Source organism: Athene noctua, chromosome 1, assembly GCF_965140245.1.
Source record: "Athene noctua chromosome 1, bAthNoc1.hap1.1, whole genome shotgun sequence".
Classification (NCBI taxonomy): domain Eukaryota; kingdom Metazoa; phylum Chordata; class Aves; order Strigiformes; family Strigidae; genus Athene; species Athene noctua.
In genome coordinates this window covers 161,772,496-161,785,611 of record NC_134037.1, presented here as the reverse complement: position 1 = coordinate 161,785,611, position 13,116 = coordinate 161,772,496, and the positions used below count along the sequence as shown (strand labels likewise).

Genomic DNA, 13,116 nt, shown 5'->3' with positions numbered 1-13,116 from the left:
CTGCTGCAGTATGTTATGTAAGGCCAAGTTTAAGTGGGACTTCTTCAACATTTTCCTCTAAATTGTGTAAATGAGACATCAAATGTAAGGCAGAGTGGGGGTTGTTTTCTGGGACTACTGTGGTGATGCATGAACACACAGAGCTGCAGAGTCAGCATTTCAGCTTGGAAATAACACAGGGAGATATTGGAGCAAGAAGGGGTATGTGTTGATTTGGCTCCTCCCTCCCTAACTTCTGCCTTGAATTACTGTATTTCTGGCCCCTGGGTGTATCTGACGCTCTTTTGCTGGCAATAATAACAAGGGACTGGCAAAGGCTGGCACCATAAGCTGATCGGAGACAAGAGGCAGCCTCTCCACACCGAAGGAGGCTGCAGTTTCCGAAGTGCTCTCAGCCAACCCAAGCCCAGGCTGGCGCCGAGAAGGGTGTTCCCACAGTCTGCCTCGTCTGCTCCAGTGCTGGTATGGCTGCAGGCTGAGCTAGGTTTAAGAAAGGGTCTTAACAATTAAACCACTAAGCAAGGAAACAAAGGCAGAGTTCCACCAGCGGCAGAAGCAGCTGGGAGCAACGGGCAAGCCCACCCTGTCTAGTCATAGCCTGTGCTTGGTGTGAAAGAAAGTAATTATGAAGCCATAGCCTGAAAAACAACATGGGAAGGTAAGGAGGGGTTGCAGATGGTGTTGAAAGTAAAGTCAACCAACTTGATGTGATCAGGGGAAGAAGCAAGATGAGCTTGCAAGGAGGAGGATGACATGGGCAAAGCTGACAGGCTAGGAGAACGGCCTTTGCTACAGGGCAACATATCAAGCAGCAGAAAGGTCACAATCAAAGATGTTTGCAATTATTAATAACTTTTTACTGATGACAGCTGCAACAACAAAAACACTTCTATTAAGAACACTGACATCAGTTTTGTTCCTTTCTTTTTTTGATCCAGTCTTCTTAAAAATTTCCAGAATGCATGCGTGTTTAAAATGAAAACTGTCTTAGACATAAATGAAGCAGTCAGGAGAAGCAGACTGCTGAATCCCCTTCCTATAGGCTTGTGTCTTGCATCCACATGTCTTGTAGAACAGCAGCTTTCTGGTGTGCTACCCACCTGCCTGGCTGGGCTAAAAGCATCACATCTTGAAGGCTGAATGTAGCAGGCAACTCTTGACCCTATGCAATACTCTCTCTCCACAGAGTCATTAATTTGGGTCTCTCTCCCTATCTGCCTACTTATTTGTGTAAGACTTGAAGTAATGGCCTTTACCCTGCATTAAGTTTGGCTGAAATCAGACAGGAGTTCTGCCATGTATTAGAAGTGCCCTGATAGGTTGGCCACATAAGCCTTGTTCCCTTATAAAACCAGGTAAAAAATAATAACGGTTACAAAAAAATGCAATTATAAAGATGACTGTGTGAGCCAGAGTGCCCAAATGACTGCACAGTGCTTTCCGCTTGACTGGCTGCATCTCTGAGAGTGAGACAAGCAAAAGACAAGAATCACCATATTTAACATCTAAAGAGGCTGAAAGGGGTTTTGCTGGTGAACACTGTCAAAACTGAGGGGAGGATCAAGACAATTTCCTTGCTTCTGATGGAAAAAAATTAACTCTGGACACTGCTTATTCATCTCTGCTAGATATGTATTATCCCCAGGGCTTATACAAATACTTCCAAGGATCCATTTACTTAATTAATGTATTTATTAGCTATGGCCCAAGATGAGTTATGTCAACTGTAAAATACTTTTTAAAACTCTTAGTAGTATCTCCAAAGAGTATTATTTATGGTCTTTACCCTACTGTGTCATACCACCTCAGACTGTTATATAATGTTTTACAATCAAAGTATATAAGGGCTATATTCGGAGATGGTGTAAATCAGCATGCCTTTATTATTATCAGTGGAGGTATACTCTAGTGGAGGCTTTCATTACCTTATTTGCTTAAACGGTAAACATGTTATTCACTTTTTTCAGCCCATTCCTTTAATCTAGGCTGGTATGCTCCTTTTTTTTTTTTTTTTTTCTAATGCCTGTTGAAATGCAGAAAACATGCAAACACAAGCATACTGGGGACAGGGATTTTATCACAAAAGAAATGGGAATATTGTTATTAACACTGTGGCAGCACATCGTGATCACAGTGTGATTTTTATTAAGGATGCACTGCTGATCTTGATAAGAACAGTATTACCACCAGCATTGATAATTTCACTGCCATTCCTGCCTCAGTCTTGGGCTTCCTTTCAATAAGCCGAGCTAATTACAGAATTCAGATCAAAGGCCACACTTGGTTTTCCAAAGTAAATATTATGACATGGAAACTCCACCACCCCCAGTGTTCATACTATCGAAGTATCGCATTACAGTACTACTCTTTAACGCCTCCAGGAAATCAACATTAAGTTTATGGATATATGGCTATCTCTGAAGCTGTGACAGTTGGAAGAGGGGAAGAGTTATGAAACAGCAGAAGCCTTAGCACCAAGCACGTGGACAAGTTTGACCAGCAGAATTCACAGAGCTCAGCACAGTGGCATATTGGCAGGGTCCTTTTGGTGCCAGAGGCCCTTAGCAGAACACCAAGGACTTCACATGGCCTGTGAGTGGCTTTTTACAGCATCTTTATCAGATACCTACCACCATGTACTGGTAGATGAAGAGAAGTGAATTATTTCCAGTGTTTCCAACCCTGATGTTCTTAGATTTGAGACTTAACAGACAGCTAAGTCCACTTAACACAGCAAAGGGAATTTTTACTAATAATACTATCTAAGAACATATTATAAATCAACTTGTCACACAGCTAAAAAGGGTAACAAAAACAAGGTGCCATTAAGCAGGTGGGTGAAGAAAGGGACTCAATGGATTCAGTTTTCATTAAAATGCATGCACAAGCAGGGACATTCCGTGTCACTTCCTGGTACATTTTTAATCTTCATTTCACCTTTTATTTTTCCTTTATGGTGGGTTTTCTTCATTTCACAGGTATTACAGGAGCAACATTTTTATTAGGTACTAGTGTGTTTGCTGCTGCACATGATATTTGGGGTAGGAGACCAAGCTCCCACCCCAAAGCAGTTAATGTGAGCTGGTTTTATTGTTTAAAGTCTTCTCCCGAGCATGAAAAGCAGCATATAATTCCTCAAAACACGTTCTTCACTCCCAGAGAACCTTCCTGGGTAGGACTATGTGATGACACAACTGATCCATCACATTTCTAGAGAGACTACATAAAATACTGTCCTAAGCACTGAATGAGCTGAGTGAGGGAACAGGCAGGGAGGAGGAAGAGGAGAAAATTATCTGGTGTATAAATTATCTGGTCTGTTCCACAGATGGGTGCTGGAAAATTCTTGTCCTGGGAAACCCTGGTGGCAATGGAAAGCTGTGCCGCAGCTCAAGCACTACTTCTGCTACCACCTGGAAAAGAGGTGTTGGTGAGGAGAGGTTGCCCAGGGACCTGATGCTGGTTTCTGCAGCCCCTGCTCCAGCCTTCCCCGCAAGTGCAGCAGACAGAACATGAAGAACAGAGGCACTGCTTCTTCACGGTGAGCAACCAGAGATCAACAGCATCGCTAGCAAGATATGGCATGAGCTGACTGTGGTATTAAATCTGTTTTTACTTACAGCGAAATTATTACTAAGAAAGCAACCTTTATTTTTCCATAACATACCCAGTTGGATGGTGGGATTTAATTGCTTTGTTTTAAAATACATACTGTGTACAATCTGCTTTGCTTAAAACATCAGGCTGCGGACCTAAGAACAATTTATTTCAACACTAGCAAGGCTATGGAAGATCAAACTGTCTCTTTTCTCTATTCTTCCCACACCACCCACTGCGAGGAGACCTTTCTATGCAACCGAAGCAAATGAAACTGCAGGAACAGTGCTGAAGTCATTTTTTGGCACGTGAGCTTTAATTGTACACATGTCATCTGATTAGGTCTGGGTTTGGATGTCAAGTTCACATGCCGTTTTGTAATCAAACACCCAATAACGGGAAAGTTATAGAAATTCTTTAAATCTATCAGATGTTCATATAGCGCTGTTGCAAACCATCTGGTCTCACTTATCTGCTAAATCAAGATAATGGGTGGTATCCATCATTACTGATGAATGATTCATGGTAACATATCAGTATCCTCTTGACCCGTAGCTGAGGTAATGCAGAGTTCTCTTTTGCTGTTATTTTCCCCGAGTCAGTTGATTTGCTACAGAGTAATGACTTAAAGTTGGGGTAATATTTCCAAAGACTGAATTCCCTAAGTAAATTCTGAATATTTCAGATTTCATTGACCATTCTCCTCTTGTTTGTTTGGAAATGCATGTGCTTTATATGTTACAGAGAGTGTCCATTTGACCTGAACGTTAAGTGTTTTTCATCACTTTTCACATCATGAAACCTTTCAAAGAAAGAAAGTCAGTTGAGTTTTTAAGTCTGCAACCACAGACACTGCTGTTGGCAAAAGCGTAGGCAGGGAGATAAATATAAACAGATGTTTGGGGTTTATTTTATGAAGGGAATATTTTCTTTTCAATGCCCACATTAACATTAATGGGAGCTAGGCAAAGGCAGTGAGAGACTATACCCACCGATGATTTATCTAAAATGTCTGCACAACTTGAATGAATTGAGCACTGCATACAGCTGATACCCGAATACAATCAAGACTATATCACTGATCTTTTTTATTTTTTAACAGCCCTCTAAACCAATTTTGTATTGGGTGCTGGAAGCAAATTTAATGAATATAAATATAGGTCCAAACTTTGCCAGCTGCTAAAAATGTGTGCAACTCCCACTGACTTCAGGGGAAGCATATGCATATGGGGGCAGAATTAAACCCTTAGTAAATATGAAATTATCAAGATAATAAAATAAATTACTTCTGTGGTGTCAATTCTTTAATTCTTTACAAAGTTCCCGATTTGAATATGGAAGCTGTTGGTTAAAAGATGTAGGATTATTCCCATACCCAGTTAAAGCTGAATTATTTGGAACATTTTTTTCACAAGATGCTGTCAGGAACAGCTTGATTGCTATCTATACTCTCTCAGCTCCTCTCTGCAGCAACATTAGCAGTTGTCACATGAAGGATTATGAAGTCTCAAAAACTCTCTTTATAAAACTACCAATTTTAATTATTGGAATTTCCAAACTGGTTTCATACCAATAAGCTTGATATTGTTGTCTTCATCTAGCAACAGATTTTCTATCTTCAAGTCTCTGAAAGAAATAAAATATTTTGAGTGAGCCTCCAAAATAATGAAGCAGCTTCCCATCACTCTCATCAGTGTATTTACAAGATTCATATATAATAAAGCATATAAAGAAAGCAACACACACACTTCCACATTCAAAGCAGAAAGCCCCATGCATTGTCTCCTCTCCAAAATTACCAGTGCTTTCACACCCAGTTTCACACCTATTCTTCAGGCACAAAATGACTTCATAAACAGTCAGTATATCCTGTAATTAATCAGGTTCTTCAAATTTCTCACATACTTAGAAGTTTGTAGAAATCTTATACACTGGAAACATTTCAAATATATGTTTTTGGAATTGGAGGTCACTTTCTCATTAGTCTTCACAACCAAAGGCTCTCCACTGGGCACAGCTATAAAGAATAAATCTTCTTCTGCAGAGATCTGAGGAGTCAAGCATCTGTCCTCTGCTACTGTCTACAAGGGAGACCAGAATCAACCTTCCTAGGGGATGAAGCATCCAAACTCCTTATAGATGTGGTCAGCTAGAGGTTAAAAGCTGAGGCTGAGGGATTGAAATGACTTGCCCAAGGCCATCCAGAAGGCCAGTAACAAAGCCAAGAGAAGAAGCCACATAGGTTTACTGAGTGCCATGTTAGTGCTTTCTCCACTATGCCACCCTGCCCAACCCCACAAAGCCACTGCACAGATCAGGGCCTGGACCAGTTTCAGGGGAGAGAATAAAATGAAAGTGGTCTCTTCCTACGAGACAACTGACCCTTCTTCTGATATGTACATCAGCGCTTTGTTCACTTCACATGTTCACTTCTTGTTGTTCACTTTATGTGTGCCCTTTACATGGTTGAGCTTTCCTAAGCCATGTTCTACCTAAGAAAAATATTTCAGAGATCAATCCCACCCCCACCCTCCCCCGAAACGTGCAAACTAAGCATTAAGTATAATATGCAAAAATCATTTAGGTTGCTATACAACTTGTCCGTGACTTCTAGCAGCTGGCTGTGTCTTTATCACAAGAATTCTCCATCCAGACATAAAATATTTCTAACAATCATCATGCCAGGATATCAATAGCTCAGACAGGCAGTGATGCTTCTCCCAGCACGCTTCAGAAAACTCTGGATAATAGTCATCAGCTGTAATTATGGGAAGTCAGTGACATCCATGGTATTTTGCCTTAGTAAGGCAAAGGGAGTAATGAAGGATGCCTCTATTACAGATGAAGATATAAGGCTTAATAAAATAAGACAAGTAAACCAACCAAACCAAACAAAGTACTTCCACAAGAAAGCATCTAGAAAGAAAGAAAAATAGCTGTGGCCAACTACAAGCCTTTTTTAAAATGTTCCTCTCCATTTCATTTTATGCCCATGCTGTGTTTCAAATAAACCTGAGGCAGAGTACTTGCAGGTAGGATGCCACTCACTCCATCAATATGACTACAAGGATCTCCTCCAAACAGATGGTTCTACACCCCAATGAGCATTTATTTCAGATTTTCCTTGCTTCACAGGTGAAAAGAAATAGGGGAAATACTACATAAATCTACTGAAGGAGAGTATTTTGCAAATTTCAAGTATTTGGGGTGATATCCAGAGTTTCCTAGAGCGTCCAGCTAAACACGTCCTGAGGAGAGGACTGCCCTCTGCACCAGTCCTCTTCTCAGAGAAGCAACGTAACTCAGTCAATAAAGAACCAGTCTGAGAGACAGAAGGAAGGTATTATGTTCCCTCCTCTGGCAGTAACCCAGTGTGTTAATTTGAGGAAACCCTCCATGTTAAAAGTGACAGCTAACTTCAAATACCACAGCAGAGATGTAACCACATTTGCCCATGTGTTGACCAAGACCCAGCCTACAAAGAGCTCACTCTCCAGACCTGCTCCCGCTCTGAGGCCAGGCACCAGCTCAGGGTCATACACCCCGTGAGCCTGCCCGGCATCCAAAGCATCCCTCTCCTCATCCACGGGAGACTCCACGTGTCACGACAGTGCTGCAGATCCACCACCCTGTGTCCTCCAAAAGGAACTTCCCTCATATGGCAACTGCTGCCACTGAGAAACGGCTTGATACAAGGAGGACATGCCCTGCCAGATGGATCCAGATCAAAACACTTCTGCATCCCTCTACTGCCAAAAAAGGGCTTATTTCTTCATGGCTCACATCTTTATTGCTTGCAGGTGGAGTTTCTCACAGACAGTGCAATTAGCCTCTAGAAAGATATCGGGGCCACGAATTTAACAGGAGAGACTGCCAAAAAAACAGTATGGGAAGGAGGAAAAAAAACCCCAAACAAAAACTGAACTAAAGTCAACAGAAGCACATGAAGCTTCAGGTCATACACTGCGATGCTTACTACAATGTCTCAAAGCAAGGAGAAAGACCATTTGGAAGCTCTGAGCATATTAAACATTAGCTAAGAAGAGGTAAGACTAAAAATAAAGGGAATGGGAAGATGAAAGCTGTAAGTTGAGGAGAAAAGACATGCAGGCAATCAGAATAATAAATGAGTGACAGGAAGATTAAACATAAACACAAGAAAAGATATTTAAAAGGATTCAAGGTTAAAAAAATAAAATTAAAGGTGAATATTACAGGGCATTTTAAAGCTATCAGAGGAAGAAAAATTTAAATATAGCCGCAGTATAGTGTGCAATCAGACCTAGTTAATTAAGTATGTTTACCCATATGCCTATTCTCAGCAGATTTGCTGGTAAGTGATAACTGATCTTATAGCCCATATGCACCACATTTTTGTCAGCCCATGTCAATATGAAAGCACTTTTTTTTGGTGTGACACCGGGAGCTAGGATGACAGGTTTTTACTACTTGATACAATCTACCAAGAAGATTCCATATGAACCAGCCTTAAAAATGTGAAGCAAAAGTTGTACGAAACCATACCAAAAATCCCCAGACTAAGCCATAGTTGGAGAACCGCTGCTGTGCAGATGTGGACCCATGGGCAGGCACCAGGCAGGACCCCCAGGCAGGGCCATCCCCTGCAGCAGGCTGGCAGTGGGGCACAGAGGTGGCAGGTACCCACAGCCAGGACAGCAGAAGTGCAAATAGAGCCTGTGTGATCTGTGGCCGTCAGGACAAGAGGGTTAGTCAGTGAATAATTTAGGTGACTTCAACAATGCACCAGATTACACACTATTTCTTTTTGACAAAAAGTGCAGTGGTACAACCCAATTGCATACCTGCCTTAGGCTCATCCTGCAGACAGGACTGATTTCCCCAAACTTTCAAAATGCTTTATTATGTCAGGTCTGTCTGATTCAAATTTTAAATATTTTTTAGTTTAAAATTTATTTATTTAAGAGAGGTTTATCCGAGTTGCTGCTTTTTTTGAATGTTTACATTAATTCATTGCAATGGGAAAAGGAGCACCATTGCACCCAAAAGTGTTAGGGAACCCTGAATTTCATGCACTATATTATGAACAGTTTAATAAATAAAAGAAAGCATACCACCTTATTTACTTCAGTCAGTGGAGTTTTTTGCATGTTTTTAATAGCTGCATACTGCAAGGGAGAATGCGAGTTCCTGGCTACAACACACAGAGCAACTGAAGTCCTTGCTGAAGTCAGTGGGAAGAGCCAGAGCACTGAATATCATGTACACATGCTGGTCCCTGCGGACTCAGAGGTCCTCAGAGTTTTGCACATGGCTTTCTTGGTGGGTTCTTAGAGCTGGACACAGCTGCTTTGTGACTGGGAGGGCTGGGCAAGCACTCCCTTATGCCAGCAGCATGTGCCACACTGAATGGGGTTGAGGTGGGGAGAAGAAATGCAGTTGCTGGAGACCTTCAGTTTCGCTCCTTAAAGTAAATCTGATCTTGTTCCTTACTGTCAGAGCGCCTCAAAAAGTAGGACTAAAGGATTATTTTGTTTCTTCCCCTTAAGCAAAGTTTCAGCATTCATTGCTGGAAAACTTCAAAACACTCTCAGTGATTAAATACTAAAGGAACAAAAAAATCTTACCTGTTCCTGAGGGGCTAGTTCCATGATGCTGAGAGTGTTTAACTATGGTACAAGTTAGTCAAATCCATGAATAATAAAGACACTCAAGAAAGATCAAGCTGCATTACCAGAGTGTGGAGTATCAGCATATATTTATGCGTTGTCAGCTTGTGAAGCTAGCAGCATACAGTCAGCGTTCCCTGTAGCTGAAAATACGCCTTCTTCATGGGATGGTTTGTTTGGGATTTTGTTCTGCTATTGATGGGGCTGATTTGTCTCTGGCTTTGCTTAGAGCTTCACAGACCACTTTGGAAATCCCAGCTCCAGCCAGGGCCTCTACCAAGCAATACAAGCCTGCTCCACTGAGCGAGGTACCCCAGGCTTCAGCTGTCAGCTCAGCATGCTTTTGAAAGAAGCTTATTCAGTGCCATTGCAGGCATCAAACAGAAAAATTTAAGTTTTTGCATTTTACGCTTTATTTCTTGTCTGGGGGAGGAGGGATGAGAAGGAAGGTTTTACCAGCAAGCAGCTGCAAAGCAGCAGTTGTTGGCTGCTTTCTCCTGCATCTCATGTTTAATCAGAACAGAATCACACAAAAAAAATCACTCCTTAACTACCACCCACGAGCCCACTTTCTAGCCCCATGCAAAAGCCAGAGGTGAGTTGGAAAGGTTGCAGAGATCATCACACAACAATATACATTTCAAAGGCCTTGTTATCAAACTATTATTTATTGAGCCTGATTCTTCCATCAGTCACAACGTCACTGAATTCAATGCAGTTGTCTCTGTAAAAGAGGAAGCCAGTCTATTGTCTTCACTAAAACAATGTTTAGTTTGTTTACAGCAGAGTACTCCAAGGGAGAATACCCAAAGGTAATCTTGAAATCTGACATAAAATAGAAAGACAAACCAGCTTTGCACTTCAAAAGGAGACTTTGTTCTGTAGTGCAGGATCTGTCATAAATATTGCATCAGCAGCCAGCCTACTGGCACTTAAAATTAAGAGGATGGAAGTTATCAAAGCCAATGTGTCAAAGTAGCAGGTACCAAGGCAGAAATCCCATAGCACCCCAAGCAACTGGATCATATGGCACCACCTTACTCTGACAGGAAAAGAGACCATGGAAAAAGATATAAACTCCACCAAAAACTCTGAGTTTTTGGTGTCTTTCAAACTCCTGATCCACTTTTAATTACAAAATGGCAGTGGAAGGTACGAATATGCTGCCATGAAGACAGAGAAAGGGGGAATACAGAAAGCTACCTTGCTACCAATATATTATTAAATTCTTTTCTTTGACATCCTGACAGTAATTGCACTGAATGGGATTGAATTTTGTTAAAATTACTTTAAAAGGGTTGTTGAGAATTTCCTGTGGGATGCAGTGGCAAGCACCAAGGCTTTTGCTTCATTTTCTCTGATGTCCATACGCTCGCAAGGGGCTTATTGTTCATCCTGCTTTTTGACAGCACGAAGGTCTATGTAAACACCCTCTGAAAAGAGAAAGCTTCACCAGATACTGCCATTTGCGTTTGTTTTCCTCTGTCAGAGGGAAAGATAAATATTCCTACCTGATTCACAGCTGAGCTTGTTGCAAGTATATTTTTAGCAACCAACCAGCTATTCTGATAGAAGGAATGAAACACAAATGATTACATGCAATTATATATAGAATAGCAGCATTTCTTTTTTCAGCAAGTGGCCAAGGAGTCCTGAACACCAGACACACCTCGCCAAAGATGTAGCTCCTGCACTCACAAACTTGCAGTCTTCATCCATAATAAGAGATGAAACATTTACGATTTAAAATGTGTCTATACAGTCAAACATAAGTTCTGTGGTTTTTTAATCCCTCTAAATAAAATCAGGTTTCTTGAAGGTTTTTTTTTAATTTTAGGCTGTTTGCCCATCAGTGCCTCTTAATAGAAGCATTTCCATTGAGTTCTGGGTTCCGGCTCTTGTCCAAAGATCAGAGTGCTTTTCTGCCATGCCAAGTCTTGATTGTAAGTTGTAAAGCTTACCAAGTAATATTCATTCAATAATGTAGCCAAATTTCATGCAACTTCTGATTTTTTTTCATCCTGAGTTACAGAGCAGGGTAAGTAATCTATATTATTCCCTGAATAATGTAGGGAAAACCAATGATTTTTTGTAATAAAACAGTCAGCGCACACTTTTCAATGATCTGCCCCATTCAGTGTGAACAATGAAAGCATTTGCAGAGAGATGAACAGTAGACCACTTTCTGGCCTATGATGCTGTGTTTTGTTTCACACGCAGCGAATGTGAACACCCACAGATCACCACATAGATGAAACTGCTTGTTATTTTTACCTGCTTTAAAAATAACAACAATAACAACAACAGAACATTGCCATTTCATCTGGGGTGAGAATGAATCAGACTTCTGCACTATTTTTTCCCCTCTTCAGTTGCCAATTGAGTAGTTTGTTTTTAGAATTGCCACGGTCAAAAGCCCGAGACACTGAAGGACAACTCATGGGCTAACTATTATTCTGTCTCCCTCTCTTGCTTGCAGTGAGCCAGGAGAATAAATCTGGATCACGCCACTAGTGTTTTTCTTGCATCTCTACACCACTCTACATACTTTGCAGAATAAGTCAAGACATTGAATGGTTAAACTAGAGAAAATACTTGGCAGATATACTGCCTGTGATTGTGTCACATTTCATCAGTTTAAGCAGAATTGGACCTGCTCATTACCCAGACGGAAGAGTCCCAAGAACAAGCTCTGTGCCGCATTGTGATTTGAGGAGTGGATGGAGTATGCTGCCTTTGGGGTAAGGATTAATCCAATGCTACAGGGCTAGACAGAGAGAGCTCAGCTGCCAGATGTAGTAGAGCATGTCAGTATTTCCAGGGCTGCTTCCTCCCTTTGCTCACGAAGGCCCCTCACACTTCAGTCTGTGACACAGAGACAGCAGAGTGAAAGAAGGGGTGAGGGCCAAAACTGCTGCGAGCATGCAGCATCCGTATGGGAGCTCGGGCTCCTCGAGTTCACAGTCTCTCTGGACTCCAAAGCCTTGACTTCTTCCCACCACAGTACCCTGATGATTCCACATTGTACCTAGTGAACAAAGTACTTTTGAACAAAATGTAGGTTTGAATCCTCCCTGGAAAAGAAGGGAATCAAAGCCAAACCTACCAACCCCTCAATAAGTGCTTCAGCCACTATGCAGAGGGTAATTCTTTCAGAGAGAGGAACTGCTGCTGAACTCAGTACTGCTGTTAAATGCTAAACGTGGTCATCTTGTTCCTGTCGGGTTTTCCTCTGCCAGTCTCAGAAACTTTGAACTTTTTCCTTCCTCTCTCTTTCTGTAAGTACTGGATATCAATTGATCCTTTAAAGCAGAAAGTAGACTTCTTCCTTTTCTGTGCCTCAAACTTTGGGGTTAATCATTTAAAGAAGTCAGCAGTTTAGCTGTTGATAGAGAACCTGCAAAACAGACCTAGTGGCTGCTCAAATATTTATATTACAGTGGTACCAAAAATTTAACTTCAGATAAGATCTCAGTACACCTGAGTTTGCATCTGCATGTAGCACCTACCCCTAATGAATCACAGGGAACACGCAGAGAGATTCAAGACAAAAAAAAGGAGTTTTCAGAGCACACAGCGTTCCAGCAAGCCAAATGCACCCAACAGCGCTGCACAGTGGTAGGCAGCTCAGCACACAGCTGGGCACAGCTGGAGGAGATGGCTGTGGGCTGTCTTCAGGCAGTTTGCCAGCTGCCTGCACAGCAGCCCTGTGTACGGGTGTGTACAAAAGCTCTCCATCTTCTACAGTCAGTGCAGCCAAGGAAATTATACCCAGATCCTCAAAAGTATGCAGGTGTGTAGCTCCTACGATGTGCCTACATAACCTAAGAGGATGGATCCTACCTAACTTGCTCAGCATCATATGGGAAGT

At 41.7% G+C, this 13,116-nt stretch overlaps 1 protein-coding gene across 4 annotated transcripts in view; it reads right to left on the bottom strand.

Annotated features, from left to right (window-relative positions):
- HUNK (hormonally up-regulated Neu-associated kinase) overlaps positions 1–13,116 on the bottom strand; it is a 59,632-nt gene that overhangs the window by 24,830 nt on the left and 21,686 nt on the right. For all 4 annotated transcript variants that reach the window (XM_074902836.1, XM_074902816.1, XM_074902807.1 and 1 more), the window contains exon 3: positions 5,168–5,223. In XM_074902836.1, the coding sequence (XP_074758937.1) occupies positions 5,168–5,223 (56 nt within the window). The remainder of the gene's footprint in view (positions 1–5,167; positions 5,224–13,116) is intronic.